This window comes from Bos grunniens, chromosome 3 (genome assembly GCF_055505025.1).
Source record: "Bos grunniens cultivar Pamir isolate PY7600 chromosome 3, Bosgru_T2T1.0, whole genome shotgun sequence".
NCBI classification, from domain to species: Eukaryota; Metazoa; Chordata; class Mammalia; order Artiodactyla; family Bovidae; genus Bos; species Bos grunniens.
In genome coordinates this window covers 63347710-63370646 of record NC_141167.1, presented here as the reverse complement: position 1 = coordinate 63370646, position 22937 = coordinate 63347710, and the positions used below count along the sequence as shown (strand labels likewise).

Sequence of the window (22937 nt, the reverse complement as noted above, 5' to 3'; positions counted from 1 at the left end):
TTTAAATGCTGTCTAGGTTTATCATGGGCTTCCCTGGTGGCTCAGACAGTAAAGCATCTGCCTGCAATATGGGAGACCCGGGTTCCATCCCTGGGTCAGGAAGATCCCCTGGAGAAGGAAATGGCAACCCACTCCAGCACTCTTGCCTGGAAAATTTCCATGGACTGAGGAGCCTGGTGGGCTACAGTCCATGGGGTCGCAAAGAGTCGGGACACGACTGAGCAACTTCACTTTCACTAGGTTTATCATAGACGTTCTTCCAAGGAACAAGTGTGTTTTAATTTCATGACTGGAGTTACCATCTGCAGTGATTTTGGAGCCCCAAAAAAATAAAGTCTGAAAAAAAAGAGTCTGTCACTGTTTCCATTGTTTCCCCATTTACCTGCCTTGAAATGATGGGACTGGATGCCATGATATTCATTTTTTGAATGTTGTCTTAAGACAACTTTTTAACTCTCCTCTTTCACTTTCATCAAGAGGCTCTTTAGTTCTTCTTCACTTTCTTCCATAAGCATGGTGTCATCTGCATATCTGAGGTTGATATTTCTCCCGGCAATCTTGATTCCAGCTTGTGCTTCATCCAGCTTGGCATTTTGCATAATGTACTCTGCATATACGTTGCCCTGCTTCATTTTGTACTCCAAAGCCAAACTTGCTTGTTACTTCAGGTATCTCTTGACTTCTTACTTTTGCATTCCAGTCCCCTATAATGAAAAGGACATCTTTTTTGGGTGTTAGTTCTAGAGTCTTGTAGGTCTTCATAGAACCATTCAACTTCAGCTTCTTTAGCATTGGTGGTTGGGGCATAGTCTTAGATTACTGTGATGTTGAATGATTTGCCTTGGAAGTGAACCAAGGTCATTCTGTTGTTTTTGAGATTGTACCCAAGTCCTGCATTATGAACTTTCTTTTGTTGACCATGATGGCTACTCCATTTCTTCTAAGGGATTTGTGCCCAATTAGTAGATATAATGGTCATCTGAATTAAATTCACCCATTCCAGTCCATTTTAGTTCCCTGCTTCCTAAAATATCGATTTTCACTCTTGCCATCTCCTATTTGTCCACTTCCAGTTTACTGTGATTCATGGACCTAACATTCCAGGTTTCTATGTACTATTGTTCTTACAGCATTGGATTTTACTTCCATCACCAGTCACATCCACAACTGGGCATTGTTTTTACTTTGGCTCTGTCTCTTCATTATTTCTGGGTGAAAGATACTGTTCATGTGGTTCTCCAGACAAGAATACTTGCCATTGATCTATATCTCTGCTTTTGCTCATATTAAACTGTTTTGATTATTTTAGCTTGGTAATATGTTTTAAAATCAAGAAGTGTGAGACCTTCAGCTTTGTTGCTGTTCCTCAAAGTTGTTGTAGATATTCACAGTCCTTTTTAGTTCCATATGAATTATAGAATTTTTTTTCTACCTACATAAAATTCCACTGGAATCTTGCTAAGGATTGCTTTGAATCTGTTGGTTGGATGGTATGGACATTTAAAAAATGTTAAGCCTTCCAATCCATGAGTATGGAAAGTCCTTTCATTGTTTGTGTGTTTTTAAATTTCTGTCAGTAATGTTTTGTAGTGGACTCTCTTTCCATTTATTTGTGTCCTTTTAACTTTCTTTCATCAGTGTATTTTCAGTGGATAGGTCTTTGACCTTCCTAATTAAATTTATTCCTATGTGTTTTATTCTTTTTGGGTGCAATTATAAATGGGATTGTTTTGTTCATTTCACTGTTTTTTGGTTTGTAATGTATAGAATTGCAGCAGATATCTGTGTATTGATTTTGCATCCTGCAACTCTACTGAATTCATCTATTAATTCTAACTTTTTTGGTGGAGTCTTTTTGAATTTATGTATATGATAATCATGCTGTGCTTAGTCACTCAGTCGTGTCTGACTCTTTGCAACCCCATGGACTGTAGCCCAACAGGCTCCTCTGTCCATGGAAATTCTCCAGACAGGAATACTGGAATGTTACCATGCCCTCCTCCAGGGGATCTTCCCAACCCAGGATCAAACCCAGGTTTCCTGCATTGCAGGCAGATTCTTTACCATCTGAGCCACCAGAGCAGCCCTATTATCTGCAAATAGTGACAGTTTTACTTTTTCATTTCTAATTTGGATACCTTTTATTTTTTTCTGGTTTTTGGCTAATTGCTGTGGCTCAGACTTTCAATTCTATGTTGGTTAGAAGTGGCAGAAGTGGGCATCTTTAACTGTTTCTAATCTTAGAAAAAATATCTTTCAGCTTTTCACTGTTGCTTATGACGGTAGCTGTATATTTGTCATATATGGACTTTTATGTTGAGGCACATTCTCTCTATACTCACTTATTGTTTCTTTTTTTTTAATCATAAGTGGATTTTAATTTTGTCAAATGCTTTTTTACATCTATTGAGATGATCATGTGAGTTTTATGTTTCATTTTGTTAATGTGGTTTATCACCTTGATTGATTTCATGCAGAAATGTTGAATCATCCTTATATCCCATCTGATCTTTGTGTATGATACTTTTAATGTGCTTTAAAAAAAATTACAATACTGTGCTTTAGGGAGGCTGTGTCTATGTGTACCCACTTGTGTTATAAAGGTGTAGGGAAATTTCAAAAATGGTGCTCATCAGCACCTCAGTCCCAAAGTCCCAACTCATACCTGCCTCACTAGCAGTCACTTTAAGATTAGTAAATCAGTCTCCTTCACACATGGTCCAGGCACTTCTCTAACTACTGCTTTTGCAGTGAGTCCCAGAAAGTGTGAGACCATGCATGAGTCCTTCAAAAGGAGTATATAAGATTCCATAGCCCCCAGTTCCCTTGGATTAAACCCCATTGAGTTTTGAAAGCCAGATTTTGGGGACCCTTATTTTTTTAGTGCAGCTATTGAGGTTTGGCATAAACCCCTTGTATCTCAGGGAGTAGCTCCAAACCCATGAGATCCCTCCCTTAAGGAGGTTGTTTATTGGAGGTGAATTTTTTGATGAAACCACATGTCTACCTCTCCTACTTATCTCAGTGAGGCTTTTTGTATCCTTTGTTGTGGGGGAGCTGTGTAGCTAGTTCTTTTTCAGTGGTAATTGTTCTATATGTAGTTGATTTGGTATGTCCAGGGAAGGTGGTGCCATCTTGGACTACTCCACAGTTGCTAGTTTTTTCAAGGACTTTCACATCTATTTTCATTAAAGATATTGGCCACTAGTTTTATGTTCTAGTAGTATCTTTATTTGGTTTGGTATCAGGCTAAAGCTGGCCTCATAAAATGACTTTGAAAATATTCCCTCTTCAACTTTTCTGGAAGAGTTTCAGAAGGATTTACATTAATTCTTTTTTAAATGTTTGGTAGACTTCTCCAGGGAAACCATCCTAGGTTTTTTATTTCCTGGGAGGTTTTGATTAATGATTCAGTCTCCTTGCTAGTTATAGTTATGTTCGGGTTTTCTTTCTTCATGATTCAGTTTTGGTAGGTTGTGTATTTCTAGGAATTTTACCTGTTTCTTCTAGGTTATCCAATTTGTTACTGGTATTAGTCTCTTGTGATCCTTTTTATTTGTCACGTAGTCAGTGATGCAGAAGTAGATAATTTTTTGGAATTCCCTTGCTTTTTCTATGATCCAACTTATGTCGGCAATTTGATCTTGATTCCTCTGCTTTTTTAAAATTCAGTTGGTACATCTGGAAGTTCTTAGTTCACATACTATTGAAGCCTGGCTTGGAGAATTTTGAGCATTACTTTGCTATCATGTGAGATGAGTGCAATTGTGTGGTAGTTTGAACATTCTTTGGCGTTGACTTTCTTTGGGGTTGGAATGAAAACTGACCTTTTCCAGTCCTATGGATACTGCTGCCCTTTCCAAATTTGTTGGCATATTGAGTGCAGCACTTTCACAGCATCATCTTTTAGCATTTGAAATAGCTCAGGGAATCCCATCACCTCCACTAGCTTTGTTCATAGTAATGCTTCCTAAGGCCCACTTGAGTGCATACTCCAGGATGTCTGGTTCTAGGCACACCATCATGATTATCTGGGTCATTAACACCTTTTTCATGTAGTTCTCTGTGTATTCTTGCCACTTCTTCTTAATCTCTTCTGCTTCTGTTGGGCCTTGTTGATTCTGTCCTTTATTGTCCTTTATCTTTGCATGAAAATATGCAGTTTGCATGAAGAGATTGCTAGTCTTTCCCATTGTAATGTTTTCCTCTATTTCTTTGCATTGTTCACTTAAGATTTTTTTTATCTCTTCTTGCTGTTCTCTGGAACTCTGCATTCAGTTGGATATATTCTTCCTTTCTCCTTTGTGTTTTGCTTCTCTTCTTTTCTCACCTGTCTGTAAGGCCTCCTCAGATATCCACTTTGCATCCTTCCATTCCTTTTTCTTGAGGATGGTTTTGGTCACCACTATCTGTGTACCCAAATGTTACAAATCTCTCTCCATAGTTCTTCAAGGCACTCCATCTACCAGATCTAATCCCTTGAATCTATTTGTCACCTCCATTATATAAGGGATTTGATTTAGGTCATACCTGAATGTAGTCATATAGTCATGTATGGATATGAGAGTTGGACCATAAAGAAGACAGAGCACCAAAGAATTGATGCTTTTGTACTGTGGTGCTAGAAAAGACTCTTAAGAGTCCCTTGGACAGCAAAGAGATCAAACCAGACAATTCTAAAGGAAATCAACCCTGAATACTCATTGGAAGGACTGATGCTGAAGCTGAAGCTCTAATACTTTGGCCATCTGATGGAAAGAGCTGACTTATTGGAAAAGCCCCTGTTGCTGGGGAATATTGAAGGCAGAAGGAGAAGAGGGCTACAGAGGATGAGATGGGTGGATGATATGACTGATTCAGTGGACAGGAACTTGGAAAACCTCTGGGAGATGTTAAGGGGATAGGGAGGCCTGGTGTGCTGCTGTCCATGTGGTTGCAGAGAGTTGCACATGACTTGGTGACTGAGCAACAACAACAGCAATACCTGAATTGCCTAGTGGTTTTCCCTTCTTTCTTCAATTTAAGCTTTAATTTTGCAATGAGGAGCTGATGATCTGAGCCACAGTCACAGTCAGCTCCAGGTCTTGCTTTTGGTGAATGAATAGAGCTTCTCCATCTTCGGATGCCAAGAATATAGTCGATCTGATTTTGGTATTGACCATCTGGTGATGTCCATATGTGGAGTTGCCTTTTATTATTGGAAGAGAGAGTTTGCTATGACCAGCGTGTTCTCTTGGCAAAACTCTGTTAGCCTTTGCCCTGCTTCACTGTGCACTCCAAGGCCAAACTTGCTTGTCACTCCTGGTATCTCTTGACTTCCTACCTTTGCATTCCAGTCCCCTATAATGAAAAGGACATCTTTTTTTGGTGTTAGTTCTAGAAGACCTGGTAGGTCTTCATAGAACCATTCAGCTTCTTCAGCATTAGTGGTTAGGGCATAGTCTTGGAATACTATGATGTCACATGATTTGCCTTGGAAGTGAAACGAGATCATTCTGTTCTTTTTGAGGTTGCACCCAAGTCCTGCATTATGAACTTTCTTTTGTTGACCATGAGGGCTATTCCATTTCTTCTAAAGGATTCTTGCCCACCATAGTAGATATAATGGTCATCTGAATTAAATTTGCCCATTCCTGTCCATTTTAGTTGACAGATTCTTAAGATGTTGTTCACTCTTGCCATCTCCTGTTTGACCTTATCCAATTTACCTTGATTCATAGATCTAACACTCCAGGTTCCTATGCGATACTGTTCTTTACAGAATGGGACTTTACTTTCACTACCAGACACATCCACATCTTAGTGTTATTTACACTTTGGCTCAGCCTCTTCATTCTTTCTGGAACTATTTCTCCTGTCTTCCCTAGTAGCATATTGGACACCTATCCACCTGGGGAGGGCGGGGTCTCATCTTCCAGTGTTATATCTCTTTTCCTTTTCATTCTGTTTGTGGGTTTCTCCAGGCAAAAATGCTGAAGTAGTTTGCCATTCTTTCCTCCAGTAGACCACGTTTTGTCAGAACTCTTCACCATGACCCATCTGTCTTGGGTGGCTCTGCACGGCATGCCTCGTACCTTCACTGAGTTATTCAAGGCTGTGATCCATGTGATTATCACATGGTTATTGGTTAGCTTTCTGTTCTGGAGACTGTGGGATTATAGTTTTTGCTTCTTCTGTCTGCCCTCTGGTGAATGAGAATAAGAGGCTTATGCAAGCTTTCTGACTGGAGAGACTGGCTGTGAGGAAAACTGGGTCTTCCTCTGGTGGGCAGGGCATGCTCTGTAAATCTTTAATCCAATTGTCTACTGATGGGTGAGGCTTTGTTCCCTCCCTGTCACCATCTATGTTTAGACTCATAATATTTATTTTGCTTGTTTTAGAAATTAATATAAATGAAATCATACTACATACATACCTCAGTTACTTTCTTCTTTCAGTCTTATCTTTTCAGCTTATTCTAAGTTGATTAATATTATTTATAGCATGTTCATTTTCACTATATAGTAACTCACTAAATAGATATACTATACTTTTTTAATTGATAGAACTATTGATATGTTTTCTGGCAGATATCTTTTAGGTTTCATAAATCTTTCATGTATGTTTATAAACACTGTGTAAACTCGAATTTGGGGTTCCCATTTTCTATGTATGGCCATTAGATCGTGAAGGACAGGGAAGCCTGGCCTGCTGCCACCCATGGGGTCACAAAGAGTCCAACATGACTGAGTGACTGAACAACAACATTAGATCGTGTTTATTAATTTTTCAATTTAAGTCTTTTCTGTTTCTACTGATTTTTATCAGCTTGACCTACTAATTTCTGGAAGAGACCTGTTAAAATTTCCCTAACGTCTTTCTCAGTTTTAACGTATATATTTAGAAGTTGTGTTCCTCAATGCATAAATATCTTCTGGTTTTTCTCTTCCTAATGAACATAGCCTTTGATCATTATTGAATGACCCTCTTAATGCTAATAATCTGTTTTACCCTAAAATCTGTTAGCTCTAGAGTTCAAAGTGTTAGTCATTCAGCTATGTCTGACTCTTTGTGACCCTATGGACTACAGCCCACCAGGCACCTCTGTCCAAGGAATTCTTTAGCAAGAATACTACTATGGGTTACCATTTCCTTTTCCAGGGGATCTTCCCAACCCAGGGATGAACCCCTGTCTCTTGCATTGCAGACAGATTCTTTACCATCTGAGCCACCTACTTCAGCTATTTTATGGCTGGTAAATTGCTTTGCATATATCCTCCTATTTTTTAAATTTAATTTTCCTTATTTTTATGTTTTAGAGGTGTTTCTTATAAACAGCCTGTAACTAGTTGTTCCCCTTTAATTCAACTTTTATTCCTTTAAGATTATAAATTAATCTTGGAAGGGGAAGGAAAAAGGAACCTGGGCTTATTTGCCTCCCTGAAAGGGTTTTTTGGGAGGTTTTAATCAGGGGGTGCCACTTTCACAGGCTAAATAGCTACAGTGAGAGAATAGCAAAATCGAGTTCTCTTGGATCACTTAGCCCCTCTTCTGGGTTTGGAGCTGTTTTTTGAATATATCCTCCAATGTAAAATGTATCGTCATCAGTGCCTTTTGAGACCCCACATTGTTGGTAAGTTTTTGGTGTGAACTTATTTTTAGATACATGTTTTTATTAAGCTATCGTAATTCAATACAAAGTTATTTGCACATCCTAAAAAATTTATGATCCTCCCAGAAAAGTTTTTGCATAATACAAAGTTATTTGCACATCCTAAAAAATTTATGATCCTCCCAGAAAAGTTTTTGCTCCTTCATCTAAGTCCCCTTTTCCACTTTGCTAATACTTCTATTCCATTACAACTCTTACTCTAGTTTTTATTTTAAATTGCCTTCTCCCATAGTAAATTATTAATTCATTGAGAATAAAGACTCTATATTATTCATATTTGTATAATTCAGGACTACTATTGTGCTTTTTTTTGGACCTTACACATAATAGAAAATTAATAAAATGTCTGTTGAAAAAATGAACATATGAATAAATAACTAAACATTAGCTATCCTGTGGTGGAATTTAAATATCACAACGTTCTGACCTTTAGTCTGCACATTAAAACCTTAGAGTTCTAGAAGACCATTTTAGATATTAAGAGTTAGAAATAACAGTATCAGTCAGGATTCTTTGATTGTAAATAATGAAAACTCAACTAAAATATGATTGTATATGAGAAGTATAGGAATTCAAACACAACTATACCCAGACCCCCAAAGATATCCTTAGAACCCAATCACTTCATTTATTCATTGGTTTCATTCTCAGATTCTCTCCCCTTCTTGGTTTCCTTCTGTTTAGGTTTACATCATCCTTAATGCTATTTTGTCTTCCCAGTTGTTCCACCGTAAGCCAAAAATTTCTTTAGTTGGACTAACTTGGGTTTCTGGCTCATTACTGAACCAACCACTGTTTCTAGGCATGTGGATTATGCTGATTTAGGTCCTTGTCACATATCCATCCTTAAATTTAGTCAAGGGTGCAGACACCTCCCCTCAAACTATGTGAGGAAAGACTGCTTCATTAAGCAAAATTTTGCCTGAAAAAAAATATGAATATATAGAGCAGTATACATTCATTTCAATAATCCATCTCTTCCTATTAAAAATAAGAAAGCTGAGCAAAACAGCTAGGTTATTACCTAAACTCATGCAGTTTCTTAGATAGTGCTTATGTACAAAATGAGTCTGTGATAATGTATTACAGACTTTTAAGCTTGAACAGTTTTTCATTTTTTGATTGTGTTTAGAACATAGCAATTATAAACCAAGATATATCATGAAGGAAGATTCTCATGCAGTCAATCATGATGAGATTCTCATCTCATCACTCTGCTCCATTCCAAACCAAAAATCAGTCATGTAGGTAGATCTACTATTTGGCATAGTTATATACAGCTAAAAATTAAATTAAACCTTTAATGGTTATAAGCTTACTAAAAGCAATAATACAAAATGTAGCTTTTAAAAAAGAGTTACTTAAAGATCTGGCTCATTGCCTCGTTAGAGGAACAGAACAAAACAAGAAAAATGTTGCCATGTTAAATAAATGATATATAATATTTGCTGAAATAGGAAGATTTATGTTTCAGTTACTGGATGAATTGTTATTCAAAGAGCATTTGACTTTTAACAGCATGCATTTAGATGAACAAAAGATGTATTTTAATCTTAAAATTCATGACTGTATTCAGATAGTTAGTTCTGCAAATTGTCCTCTCTTTTTTACTAGCTTGTATCAAGAAAGGAAGTAAGTTGAAGAACATTTCATATGAATAATGTGCTCCAGACTTTGCTAGTCTCTAAACAGATGTTAAAACACTATATATCTTCTCCATCTGTTTTCAGACTTTGTGGACACTCTATTATCCATCAGTATTTACTGTACTAGTATCAGATTAACAATTGGGCCTATTGCTTTAATTCTAGCACATTTTATGAAAAATGGTCCAGTTGAAGAGTGACATACTGAGCAGATTATATGAATATTAACATATTGTTTAAAAATAAGTTTATCATATGTTTTCCAAGTTTCTGGATGACATGCAGTTTTTTTTGCTTATCTAGCCTCTAAATCGTTTTGATAATTTCCCAATGAGAAATGAATGGTATCAAATATTATTGCACATCTGAGGCTAATGCCTAATGAAAAAGTATTAACAGAGCTAAAAATGTTACTTTGTGTCCTTGTATTGCTTTTACAGGGATTCATTGGAAACAGAGGGCCTTCTGGACCTCCTGGTCTCAAAGGAACTCAGGTATGGAGAAAATAAATATCCAGTCAGAAATTCTTTAAATTCAGATTTTTCTTTTTTATTTTTTATGGGACTTTAGTTTTGGCTCAAAGAAAACTGCATTAGGTGGACAGTTTTTTACCATTGAGGATTTCAAGTTACCGTTTTGTATTGGCAGTTATGGGATGGAATTTGGAATCATTTTAATGTTCTGAATTCACTAAGTGATTTATGAAGTGGTCTCTACAAAATGGCTGAAGAATCTGAGCCCATAATCTCCCTCATATGTACTAGAATTTACATTTACCATTTGTGTCTACTTTATATTTCTAACCCATAAATTATTTTTAATTGAATTATGGACTGACTAAAATGTTTTTAAATAAATAAGATATATGATTTAAGAGGTCTGTAAGTGTTCAGATGTGGTAAATATGAACTGTTTATTTAAAGGTAAAAAAATCAGTATGTTTAGCCAATATGTTAAACAGAATCAATACATTTATTATTTTAATTTTCTTAGAATATAAAGTATAAAAATTATTTTTGTATGTTTCTCTGTTTTGTCTACCCATACAATATTTAATCCTTAGAAGAATGCACAAAATTTTATATTTTATGACATTATAGCTGATTTGATCTCAGAAATGTTTGATCTGCAAATTAGATAAAAGGAAACTCTAAACATTGAGCTCCATTTGTGTAGGATCTGATATATCTTTATCTCTAAGGCTTAAGAAAGAACTGCCACTCAAAAACGTTTGTTGAATAATTAAGAATCAGAATGTGCCAAGAGCAAACATTCTGTACCAATAATTTTTTAATAAAAACAATTTGTACTGAAATCTATCTATTTATGTCAGAGATATAGAGTCCAAGAAAGTCAAGTCTGTCCTTATTTCACAATCTCAGTGATTCCTAATGCTGATTTTTCTAATGCCCTAATCACTTTCACTCTTATCTACTCTCAATTTTCTATGTTTATCTTATATCATCTACCAATTTAAAAATAATCCAAAAGTACATATCCTTCTTAATGTGATATGGGGTTGTCAGACAAAAAAATTAAATGTTATGGGGTGACATAGTTCTAAAATATAAGAAAATCACAGTATTATTTTTATTACATTTCAGAAAGAGCTTCAGACTTCAGAATAAATGGAATAAGGGTTTATATTTTTAAATACTCACCTCATGAGGTATGAAATGTTCTGATCTTTGTTTAAGGGAGAAGAAGGACCAACTGGATCCTTTGGAGAACTGGGGCCAAGAGTAGGTACCACATAAATAGTTTTCGAAGAATGCTTCTCTTAAAACAATGGTTTTGTGTTTTTAAATAACACCAAAGTTTAAGTTTATAGCAAAGGACAAAGATTAAAACAAACTATAGTGGTTTATTGAAGTGGTCTCCATGGTCTATAGCCATACAACCCCCTCAAATAAAATAGTATTGTAACTAAAATTTTCCAAGGATATTTTAAATTATATTATGCTTACTACATATTTGTCTATGGGGTTGCACAGAGTCGGACACGACTGAAGTGACTTAGCAGTAGCAGCAACTACATATTTGTGACACCATGGACTAGAGCCCATCAGGTTCCTCTGTCCATGGGATTTCCCTGGCAAGAATATTGGAGTGGGTTGCTGTTTTCTTCTCCAGGGATCTTCCTAACCCAGGGATTGAGCCCCAGTCTCCTACATTGCAGTATTCTTTGCCAACTGAGCTACCAGGGAAGCCCTACAACTAAAAATTTCCAGGGATATTTTAAATGATATTACACCTACTATATATTTACTTATTCCTTCAATTCATCCAGTCTTATGGCCTTAGTAATTTGTACAAGTTATTTATCAAGTTTCTCAAAATGTCATACGAACCTAAATACATTAACTATTTAGTAATACTTTGGAAATTTCTGTTTTCTGAGTTTGTTAGTAAATTTATGGAAGGCAAATAAGATATTTTCTGGCCAACTATTTTTTCAGATAATATTGTGTGGTAATATATGAATTACTTGTTTTCATGTTCTAAAAATGAATTTTTTAAGAATTTGGGGATACATGATGAAAGTGTACAGTATCATAAAATAAAGTGTGTACAACACATATATTTTAAGAGTCATTATTAGTCTCACAGGAAATACCTCTCATTTTTTTCTTGAGAACATCATAATGTATGATGTTCATCATTGGTTGAGATATAATGATCTCCTTAATCAAATCTTGTGTAATCAGACATCAGTTATTTGATATTAGAAACCACTTCCTATAGATTACTCCAGGATATTGACTTTCTCTCCTCCAAGGATCTTATCCTCTACTCTCTTCAGCTACTTACTGCTATGGACAAAGCCTTGACCTTATCATTACCAGTTACAGAAACCTCTTAATTTTTAATTTTAAACTTTTCATTCCCCAACCATCACCTCCTTTCTTTTGTTGCATTCTCTCTTGTAACCCAATCCAACAGTCCCAATAGAAATTTCAGTTCATTGATTCTAGTGATATTCCGTACTCCTTATCTCCCTCATGACCACGCATCTCTTCTAAATTGTAGGGTGCCCTACGGATTGACTTGTAGACTTCTCTTTTCTTTCTATACTTACTGCCTGGATGAACTGGTCCATTCTTATGGATTTAAATGCCATCAAATGCTAATGATTTCCAAAATTGTATGTTTAGATCAGAACCTTCTACCCCTTAACTCTGTGCTTGTATTAACTACCACAAGATCCCTCCCCTTAGAGGTCTAAGAAAACTATCAAACGGAAATGTCCAAAATTGAGCCTTCAATTTACCCTTCAAACTTGTTCTCCCACAGTCTACCTCATTTCATTTGTCCTTTACGCAGATTAAAAATGAATGAACTCTTTCTTGAATTCATTCTTGACTCTTTCTCTCACATTCTGCACATGACCTGTCCACAATTCCTGGAAACTCTACTTTCAAACTATATACAGAATCTTACCACTTTCCACAGCCTCCTCTGATGTTATTTTAGGCACTAAGTCGTGTAGACTCTTTTGCAACCCAATGGAATGTAGCCCACCAGTCTCCTCTGTTCAAGGAATTTCCTATGTAGGAATACTGGAGTGGGTTGCTATTTTCTTCTCCAGGGAATATTCCCAACTCAGGGATCAAACCTGCATCTCCTGTGTTGGGAGGTGGATTCTTTACCACTGAGCCAGCCGCGAGGGAAGCCCACCTCCTCCATTACCGTCCTGCTCATGCCACTGTCATATCTCACATGGATTATTGCAGATGACGCCTCTTTGGACTCCCTGCTTCTGCTCTGACATCAGAGTGGTCCTGTGAAGACACAGATCCTGGCACTTCTCAAGCTTGCTAAGGCTTCCTGTCTTGCTTAGTTAAAACCAAAGCCCTTACTATAAGCTACCAGGCCCTCTGACCTGGCTTCCTCTCCCCATTCCCTTTTCATCCCTCATCTTCTTACTGATCTCCTCTCTCGTGCGCTCCAGCTACATTCTTGCCTCAGGGCCTTTACACTGCTCTTTGCCTCTGCTTAGAATGCTCTTCCCCCAAGTATCCATATAACTTTCCCTTTTAAAAAGTCTTTACTCTATTGCCACCTTCTCATTGAGGTCTTTTTTGTTAGTCTTACCAAAATTTTAAAGAAACTCCCACAACAGTTTATATCTCCTGTCCTGCTTAATTTGATGTTCTTCAAATTTGCCACTACCTAGTATACCATGTACTTTACTTATTTTTTTAAAATTATGTCATCCTCCATAGAATGTAAGCTCTATAAAAGTGAGTGAAAGTGAAAGCCACTCAGTCTTGTCCCACTCTTTGTGACTCCATGGACTATACAGTCCATGGAATTCTCCAGGCCAGAATACTGGAGTGGGTAGCCTTTCCCTTCTCCAGTGATCTTCCCAATCAGGAATTGATATTCCCAATGGGATTGAACTCAGGTCTCCCATATTGTGGGCAGATTCTTTACCAGCTGAGCCCCCAAGGAAGCCCAGGAATACTGGAGTGGGTAGCCTATCCCTTCTCCAGTGGATCTTCCTGACCCAGGAATCAAACTGGGGTCTCCTGCATTGCAGGCAGATTCTTTACCAACTGAGCTATCAGGGAAGCCCTAAAGGCAAGTATATTTACTGCGTTCCTCAATCCTCAGTTCCTAGAACTGTGCATGGCAAGTAGACAGACAAGGTAGAAAGAATGGCTAAGTTTGATAAAATGCATTTATCAACTAATTTTGAAGTGTTTCATCTCATAGGATAGTCTGAATTTCATAAATTAGCAAACTTTCTGAAAGAAGAAGGATTAAACATATCTTTTTTTTTTCCTGTTCCCTCCTAAGGGAAAACCAGGTCCAAAGGGGTATGCCGGTGAACCAGGACCAGAAGGCTTGAAGGTAAAGCAACTGATTTTCTTACGAGTTACATAGTATAATTTACGAAAAGATAAATTTATGACTTTCAGAACAATATAAAATGAACACATATCAAAGATTTTATTCAATTCCCTTAATTGAGGGAACCAGTTGTATGTTAAAGCTGGTTCAAATAGCATTTGAAATACTGTATGTCTTTATATCTTTATCTGTATCTAGATATATGTCTGTAAATATCTATGACTATGTCTGTAATTAGATATGCATTTTAATAAAGAAATATTAAGATTTGTGGTTATATATAGGACAATAACGGGCTTCCTCAGTGGCCCAGTGGTAAAGAATCCATCTGCAAGGCAGGAGGAGCAGGAGATGCAGATTCTCTCCCTGGGTAGGGAAGATCCCCTGGAGGAGAGCATGGCAACCCACTCAAGTATTCTTGCCTGAAGAATCCCATGGACAGAGGATTCTGGCAGGCTACAGTCCACAGGGTCACAAAGAGTTGGACATGACTGAAGCGACTTAGCATGCACGCACATAGGATAGTAAACTATGACTTTAGGGGCTGTCTGTTCCACTGGTAGAAATCTACAAGTTAAAAATCTATAATGTTTAAATCTACATTTAAAAAATATGTCTGTGTATCGTCACTAAGTCTGGGTCCTCTAACTGAAAATATACAGTGAGTCTAAGTACATACTCTGGATCATCATTCGGTATTTTGAAGATTTTATGACATTTAAAAAATGTACCACTGACCAACTTTTTTGCTTTGTGTTGAAGTTTTATGTGATTTTTAGTAACACCAACAAATATAAAGTAATGCAGTGGTTTTTTATGTATAGCATTAAGTAAGATCTGAAAGAAACTAACTTATGAGAACTGGTGATCAGTACAAATTTAAAATTTAATGAAAAATTGAATTGTATCACAGATTTACTGCTTAATTTCTTAAATCTGGAGTTCAGAGCTCATTATTTATATTAAATATATTATTTATATTAAACTCATTTTTATTATACTGGAGATTAAGGGACAAACAAACACTCTTTGTTTTTAATAGTAATATTATTATTAAGGCCAATAATAAATATGAGCTAAAATATTTTATAATGTGTCAGCATGTCTGGGAGTATCTGTACCTGACTCTCAAGTTACATAGAAAAACTCCCAGAAAATAGATGCATGGTATTTATAAATAGAAGTCTTAATTCTCTTTTACTGTAATTAATCCCTGTACTACCAAGCAACTAGAAAATTCACCATGAGCTACCATCCAGTCAAACTGGCAGGAAACTAATCTCAGTCATTACTGACATCCTGCCTCCTCCCTAGAGTTACATCAGCATCTGGGTGGCATCCGTGTTACCTAGGAAGTGAAGGAAGTTCTTTACTGTTCAATCTTCATACTTGTCCCTGAAATTTCTTCTTTGGAATATCATATAGCTATTTCCTAGACCTGGCATTCCCTTGGGGGAACCTGGAACTCTGGGGGAGCACTTTGGAGATTGTTAAGAGCCACCACCTTTCACAGAACCCTAGGATCTCTGTTCTCTCCATAGACCTGGAGGAATTATTCCTCTCTCTCTTTGCATCCTCAAAGACAACTCACCTCCTACATTCAGGCTGTCTGAAAACTCAAGCAGGAATGTAGGTAATCTGCAAGCAACTTTTGCTTTCTGCCTATTAACATAGACCTCCCTTAAGATTATGTATCACAAAGGGTTCATCTCCCTAATTGGAATTTGAGAGGACCATTAAGTAGGAGAAGTTTTTTAAAAAATTATATCTATATATGCATGCTATGCTATGCTATGCTAAGTCACTTCAGTCGTGTCCGACTCTGTGCGACCCCATAGACAGCAGCCACCAGGCTCCCCCGTCCCTGGGATTCTCCAGGCAAGAACACTGGAGTGGGTTGCCATCTCCTTCTCCAATGCATGAAAGTGAAAAGTGAAAGCGAAGTCGCTCAGTCGTGTCCGACTCCTAGCAACCCCACGGACTGCAGCCTACCAGGCTCCTCCATCCATGGGATTCTCCAGGCAAAAGTACTGGAGTGGGGTGCCATTGCCTTCTCCGTCTATATGTGCATACACATATACATACATACATATATATTGTATATGCTATGCTATGCTATGCTAAGTCACTTCAATCGTGTCCGACTCTGTGTGACCCAATAGACGGCAGCCCACCAGGCTCCCCTGTCCCTGGGATTCTCCAGGCAAGAACACTGGAGTGGGTTGCCATTTCCTTCTCCAGTGCATGAAAGTGAAAAGTGAAAGTGAAGTCGCTCAGTCGTATCGGACTCTTATCGACCCCATGGACTGCAGCCTACCAGGCTCGTCCATCCATGGGATTTTCCTGGCAAGAGTACTAGAGTGGGGTGCCATTGCCTTCTCCATATATTGTATATATAAATATAAAATCAAATCCTGCCACAAATTTTTTATAAAACTGTCTAATGAACTTTTTTTTCTATTGGGATAATTTATTTTTAATTAATTTATTTTTTAATTGAAGGATAATTGCTTTACAGAATTTTGTTGTTTTCTGTCAAACCTCAACATGAATCAGCCATAGGTATACATATGTCCCCTCCCTCTTGAACCTCCTTCCCATTTCCCTCCTGCTCCCCGCCTTCTAGGTTGATACGGAGCTGCTGCTTGAGTTTTCTGAGACATGCAGCAAATTCCCATTGGCTATCTATTTTACATATGGTAATGTAAGTTTCCATGTTACTCTCTCCATACATCTCACCTTCTCCTCCCCACTCCTTGTGTTCATAAGTCTGTTCTCTTTGTCTGTTTCTCCATTCAGTTCAGTTCAGTTCAGTTCAGTTGCTCAGTCGTGTCCGACTCTTTGTGACCCCATGAATCGCAGCACGCCAGGCCTCCCTTTCCATCACCAACTCCCGGAGTTCACCCAGACTCACGTCCATCGAGTCAGTGATGCCATCCAACCATCTCATCCTCTGTCGCCCCCTTTTCCTCCTGCCCCCAGTCCCTCCCAGCATCAGAGTCTTTTCCAATGACTCAACTCTTCGCATGAGCTGGCCAAAGTACTGGAGTTTCAGCTTTAGCATCATTCCTTCCAAAGAAATCCCAGGGCTGATCTCCTTCAGAATGGACTGGTTGGATCTCCTTGCAGTCCAAGGGACTCTCAAGAGTCTTCTCCAACACCACACTTCAAAAGAATCAATTCTTCAGCACTCAGCCTTCTTCACAGTCCAACTCTCACATCCCTACATGACCACTGGAAAAACCATAGCCTTGACTAGAAAGACCTTTGTTGGCAAAGTAATGTCTCTGCTTTTGAATATGCTGTTTAGGTTGGTCATAACTTTCCTTCCAAGGAGTATGTGTCTTTTAATTTCATGGCTGCAATCACCATCTGCAATGATTTTGAAGCCCAAAAAAATAAAGTCTGACACCGTTTCCACTGTTTCCCCATCTATTTCCCATGAAGTGATGGGACCAGATGCCATGATCTTTGTTTTCTGAATGTTGAGCTTTAAGCCAACTTTTTCACTCTCCACTTTCTGCCCTGCAAATAAATTCTTCTGTAACATCTTTCTAGATTCCATATATAAGCGTTAGTATGTATTTATCTTTCTCTTTCTGACTTAACTTCACTCTGTATAATAGGCTCTAGGTTCATCCACCTCATTAGAACTGACTCAAATGCACACACATATACATACACACATATACATTGTGTATATAAATATAAATTCCTGCCACAAATTTTCTATAAAAGCTGTCTAATGAACTCTTAAAAACTAGGATTTTCAACATACTACTACAATGCTTTATTCAATGCTTTATTTATTTATACAATGCTTTATTTATTTACTATTTATCTAAATGTATATAGAAATAGAAAAGCAAGTTTTTGTAGTCTTTGAAAGCTTATTTCAAACTGATTACCTATATGAGTATTAGGTTTCAGTGCTGAAAATCAGCACCATCCAATAGAGTATAAAATATGAATTACAGATGTGGAGCCACAATAAAAAGGTGAAAAGAAATAGGAGAGATTAATTTTAGTAATATATTTTGTGTAACCCAAGATATAAAAATATTATCATTTCAACATGTTATCAGTATTAAAGTTATTAATGAGATTTTTTTACAAAGTCTTTGAAATACAGTGTGTATATTATATTTACATCACACTTCAGTTTAGACCAGTTAATTTCAAGTGCTGAGTAGCTACATATCATGAGTAACTACAATATTGTTTGGTGAGTTTAACTGTCCCACACTGCATAATAATTATTACTTTTGAGATAGCGGGTAATAGTTTAATCTCCTATCTCTGGTATAAATAAAATGTGAGTTCTTGTCAGATTAATTATACATGGCACCCTAAACTACTTTTCACTAGTCTGTGCTTTTGTTCAGGCTTTCCTCATACCATTCCTCACCACTGAAAGTAATCCTTTCTCATGACCAGTGTAAAAGTCATCCAGGGCCCAACTCATATAGTTTGAAATACAGTTATGAAATACAGTTTCATAACTTATTATTTGAAGCGACTGACGTTTGGATTTTTATAAATTTATTTTTAATTGGAGGGTAATTGCTTACAATTTTGTGTTGATTTCTGCCATACAACAACATGAATCAGCCATAAATATGCATACGTCATTTATACATACATACATACATATATACATACATAAACATAAACCTCCCTCCCAACCCCACCCACTCCCACCTCTCTAGGTTATCACAGAGCACTGAGTTGAGCTACCTGTGTTATCGAGCAGCTTCAGCTAGCTATCTGTTTGACATATAGTAAGGTATATATTTCAATGCTACTTTCTCAATTCCTCCCACCCTCTCCTTCCCCCACTGTGTCTACAGGTCTGTTCTCTATGTCTGCTTCTCTACTCTTGCCCTGTAGATAGGTTCATCAGTACCATTTTTCTACATTAAATATATATGTGTTAATATACACTATTTTTCTCTTTCTGACTTATTTCACTCTATTACAAGTTCTAGGTTCACCTGCCTCACTGGAACTGACTCAAATTTGTTCCTTTGTATGACTGAGTTATATTCAATTGTATATATGTGTAATACCACAACTTGTTTATCCATTCATCTGTCAATGGTTGAACATCTGGGTTGCTTCCATGTCCTAGCTATTGTAAATAGTGCTGCAATGAATATTGGGGGGTGTGTGTCTTTTTAAAATACAATTTTCTCAAGGCATATTCTCAGTTGTGAGACTGCTGGGTCATATGGTAATTTTATTGCTAGTATTTTAAGGAATCTCCATACTCTTCTCCATAGTGGCTATATCAGTTTACATTTCCATCAACAGTGTAAGAGGGTTCTCTTTTCTCCATTGTCCGTTTGTAGATTTTTTGATGATGTAGATTTTTGTAGATTTTTTGATGATGGCTGTTCTGATCAGTGTGAGATGATTTTGATTTGCATTTCTTTAATAATGAAAGATTTTTTTCACAGGTTTATTGGCCACCTGTATGTCTTCTTTGGAGAAATGTCTGTTTAGGTCTTCTGCCCATTTTTTGATTGGGTCATTTGTTTTTCTGATAAGGTAGTATGGTATATGTACTGTATCTTACTTAACACTGCCAGCAGGCTATGGGACAGCAAAACCATAATTAGACACATTGGTATTTCTGTGGTGAAATGTAAGGATGTTCAAATTAATCAAACTAACTTTCTCTAACTTGGGTCAGGCAAAAAGCATTGCTACCAAATAAACACAGGTTAGGTTAAGTTTGCCACCAAGTGTGCTGTGAAAAACTTTGGATTTTCAGAGCTTTATGGATGGCAGAATTGTAGTTAAAGTTATGAACATGTGCTACTTCTGCAGTGAAGCCAGCTCTAGCTGCACCCACCCACAGGGTGCCTGCTCCTATGGACTCCTTTGCTACTTCCTGCGGGATGTGTTCTGTTTGCTTGTTCTGCTCAACATCATGAGATACTATATCTACTGAAGCAAAGAGGGTCCCTGTGGGCAAGGGCTTGATTTTCACTCTTCTTACTATCTTCTACAGCACCTACCACTCTACCTTTTATAGAGTATACCTCAGTAGATATTTTATTTTTTTAATTTTATTTGTAAAAGTGTTTTAAAAGGGATTAAAATTCAGATATAGAAGAATGTAATTAAAGAAAACAGGTTACTAGTATTTGAATGAAAAGAGAGCAAAGACTATATCCCATACAAATACTGTACCAGCGTTTTGATAAACTGAAAGTTCCTTTGTTAATTTTATAGATTATAACTAGATAATTACAATAAAATGAAAACAGGAGCAATGTTGAAAGTATTCTTATTTGAAAATTAATGTTTTTTTTCAACTTTATATTCTTTATTAACAGGGAGAAGTAGGAGATCAAGGAAACATTGGGAAGATTGGTGAAACAGTAAGCTTATTTTATGCTCTTATTTTCACATTTTAAATCCTCTCATGAGCATTTGTAGGAATCATGTTAGCCATGATCTATGTTTATAAACTTCAGAATGCAAAATACTTATCCACTATAAATATAAAGTCAATTGTTATGTGGCAAAGAAAACCTACTGTACAAAAAAGAAATGAGAGAAAACACAGATACTATTTTCATCCAATATAAATTACATTTGTGATCTCAGGAACCTTTTTGTTTCTAATATTGGGTCTTTACCTTTAGTTCTGGTCATTTCAAGCTACATTTGACTGTAACATTTTTCATGATTAAAATACAAATTTTCAAGCCATTAAATATTATAATAGGTGGAAAATGTTTTCTTTATATTTGGAAGGTTGGCGTTAACCATGAGATAATTCAATAATTTCTTTTCTCAAAAAGTTTAACTTGTTTAAATTAACATTATTGTAGAAGTAGGCAAATCATGCTGTTTTTGAATCAGATACATTAGGGGTAATTTTTTTTTTTTTTTTTTGCTATGGGAAAAGCCAACTAATATTCCCTAAGAAATGAACCTACATAACATATAAAATGTTAAGTTAAATTAATAAGAAGCAAGTGAATTTATGCACAGTGTGTGCTGGGTTGTCACAAAGAAAGTGATATTGTTTAATATCAATATTTATTTAGTAGGTTAGATGAGCAAATACAATGTTCTGTAACCTATCTTACAACTTAAAGATAAATTTTTCTAAAAAATTGTTTTGTAAGCTTAAATAATTAAATATATTTTCTAGTCTGATAGTAAAACAACAATACATTTTGATACTCTTAATTTTTATCATGAATTATTATTAAAAATGAGATGATCACTTAGTTTTAAAAGATCATTGTTATACCACTTAATCTTGAGCTGCTAGAAGGTGAATATTTAGTTCCTTTTTTTAACCAAAAAGGGAAATTTCAATGGAGTATTTATGTCAATTCAATTATTTAAGGCTCCTCACCAAATATGGATGTGATTTGTATTTCCCTGTCATTCAGATTTTAAAAAATTCAATTTAAAGAAATGAAATTCTGCATTTCTGAGTGACAAATTGCATAAAAAATATATAAACTAGAACTTATAGCCAAACTTAAAATACCAATGAAAAACATATTTTCTTCAGATAACATGTATCAGACTTCTAAGTTTTATTTAGTTTAAAATGTTGGGCTGGTTCCACATAGTATAGAAACCTATCACCAGTGCTGTCCAAAGAGGAAATGGACTATCTTGGCAGGTGGTAGATTTATGTTATTGGAGGGAAATTAACAACTGTGGATTATTCACTATGAGCCAGGGATAATGCTACGTGATATTTTATATTCTGGCATTCATTTAATTCTCAAACAATTTTTAAAGGCACATATTTTTATTCTGGTTTTTTAAATGAATAAACTGAAGCACAGTAAGTAATCTGTTCAAAGTTGTGTAGCTTATCAGTAGCTGAACTAAGATTTAAACCCATAGCTCAAAATTCAAAGCTTTATACCTTGCTGGGGATTTTTTCCCCAGCTTTCTTGAGGTTTAACTGACTAATGAAATTTAAGATATTTAAAGTGTATATAATGATTTAATATGCATATATGATGCAAAAAGATCCTCCCACTCCCATCAAGTTAGTTAACAAAGCTGAGGATATTTTAATGTTAGCTGAAAGCCACTTGGCCTAGATTTTATAGGGCAATTTAGGCATCAAATAAGTTATGAAACAAAAAGACCTTTCCAACTTTGAGATTCCTTCTTTTCATTATTCCAACTTTGAGATTCCATCTTCTCATTAAGGATGGGAGATAAAGTCTTTTGAAAACCTTTTGTGGCTATATTGAATTAACATATATAGGAGAAATTTCAATAACCTCAGATATGCAGATGACCCCACCCTTATGGCAGAAAGTGAAGAGGAGCTAAAAAGCCTCTTGATGAAAGTGAAAGAGGGGAGTGAAAAAATTGGCTTAAACCTCAACATTCAGAAAACAAAGATCATGGCATCTGGTCCCATCACTTCATGGGAAATAGATGGGGAAACAGTGGAAACAGTATCAGACTTTATTTTTGGGGGCTCCAAAATCACTGCAGATGGTGATTGCAGCCATGAAATTAAAAGACACATACTCCTTGGAAGGAAAGTTATGACCAACCTAGACAGCATATTAAAAAGCAGAGATATTACTTTGCCAGCAAAGGCCCGTCTAGTCAAGGCTATGGTTTTTCCAGTGGTCATGTATGGATGTGAGAGTTGGACTGTGAAGAAGGCTGAGCACCGAAGAATTGATGCTTTTGAACTACGGTGTTGGAGAAGACTCTTGAGAGTCCCTTGGACTGCAAGGAGATCCAACCAGTCCCTTCTAAAGGAAATCAGTCCT

General features: G+C 36.5%; 1 protein-coding gene across 28 annotated transcripts in view; it reads left to right on the top strand.

Annotated features, from left to right (window-relative positions):
* Nucleotides 1-22937, top strand: part of COL24A1 (collagen type XXIV alpha 1 chain) — a 401096-nt gene that overhangs the window by 195667 nt on the left and 182492 nt on the right. For all 28 annotated transcript variants that reach the window (XR_015160374.1, XM_086390890.1, XM_086390884.1 and 25 more), the window contains 4 exons: nucleotides 9738-9791; nucleotides 10995-11039; nucleotides 14101-14154; nucleotides 20499-20543. Coding sequence is in view for 27 of the 28 variants with exons in the window: in XM_086390890.1 (XP_086247016.1) it covers nucleotides 9738-9791; nucleotides 10995-11039; nucleotides 14101-14154; nucleotides 20499-20543 (198 nt within the window). In the remaining variant the exon portion in view is untranslated. The remainder of the gene's footprint in view (nucleotides 1-9737; nucleotides 9792-10994; nucleotides 11040-14100; nucleotides 14155-20498; nucleotides 20544-22937) is intronic.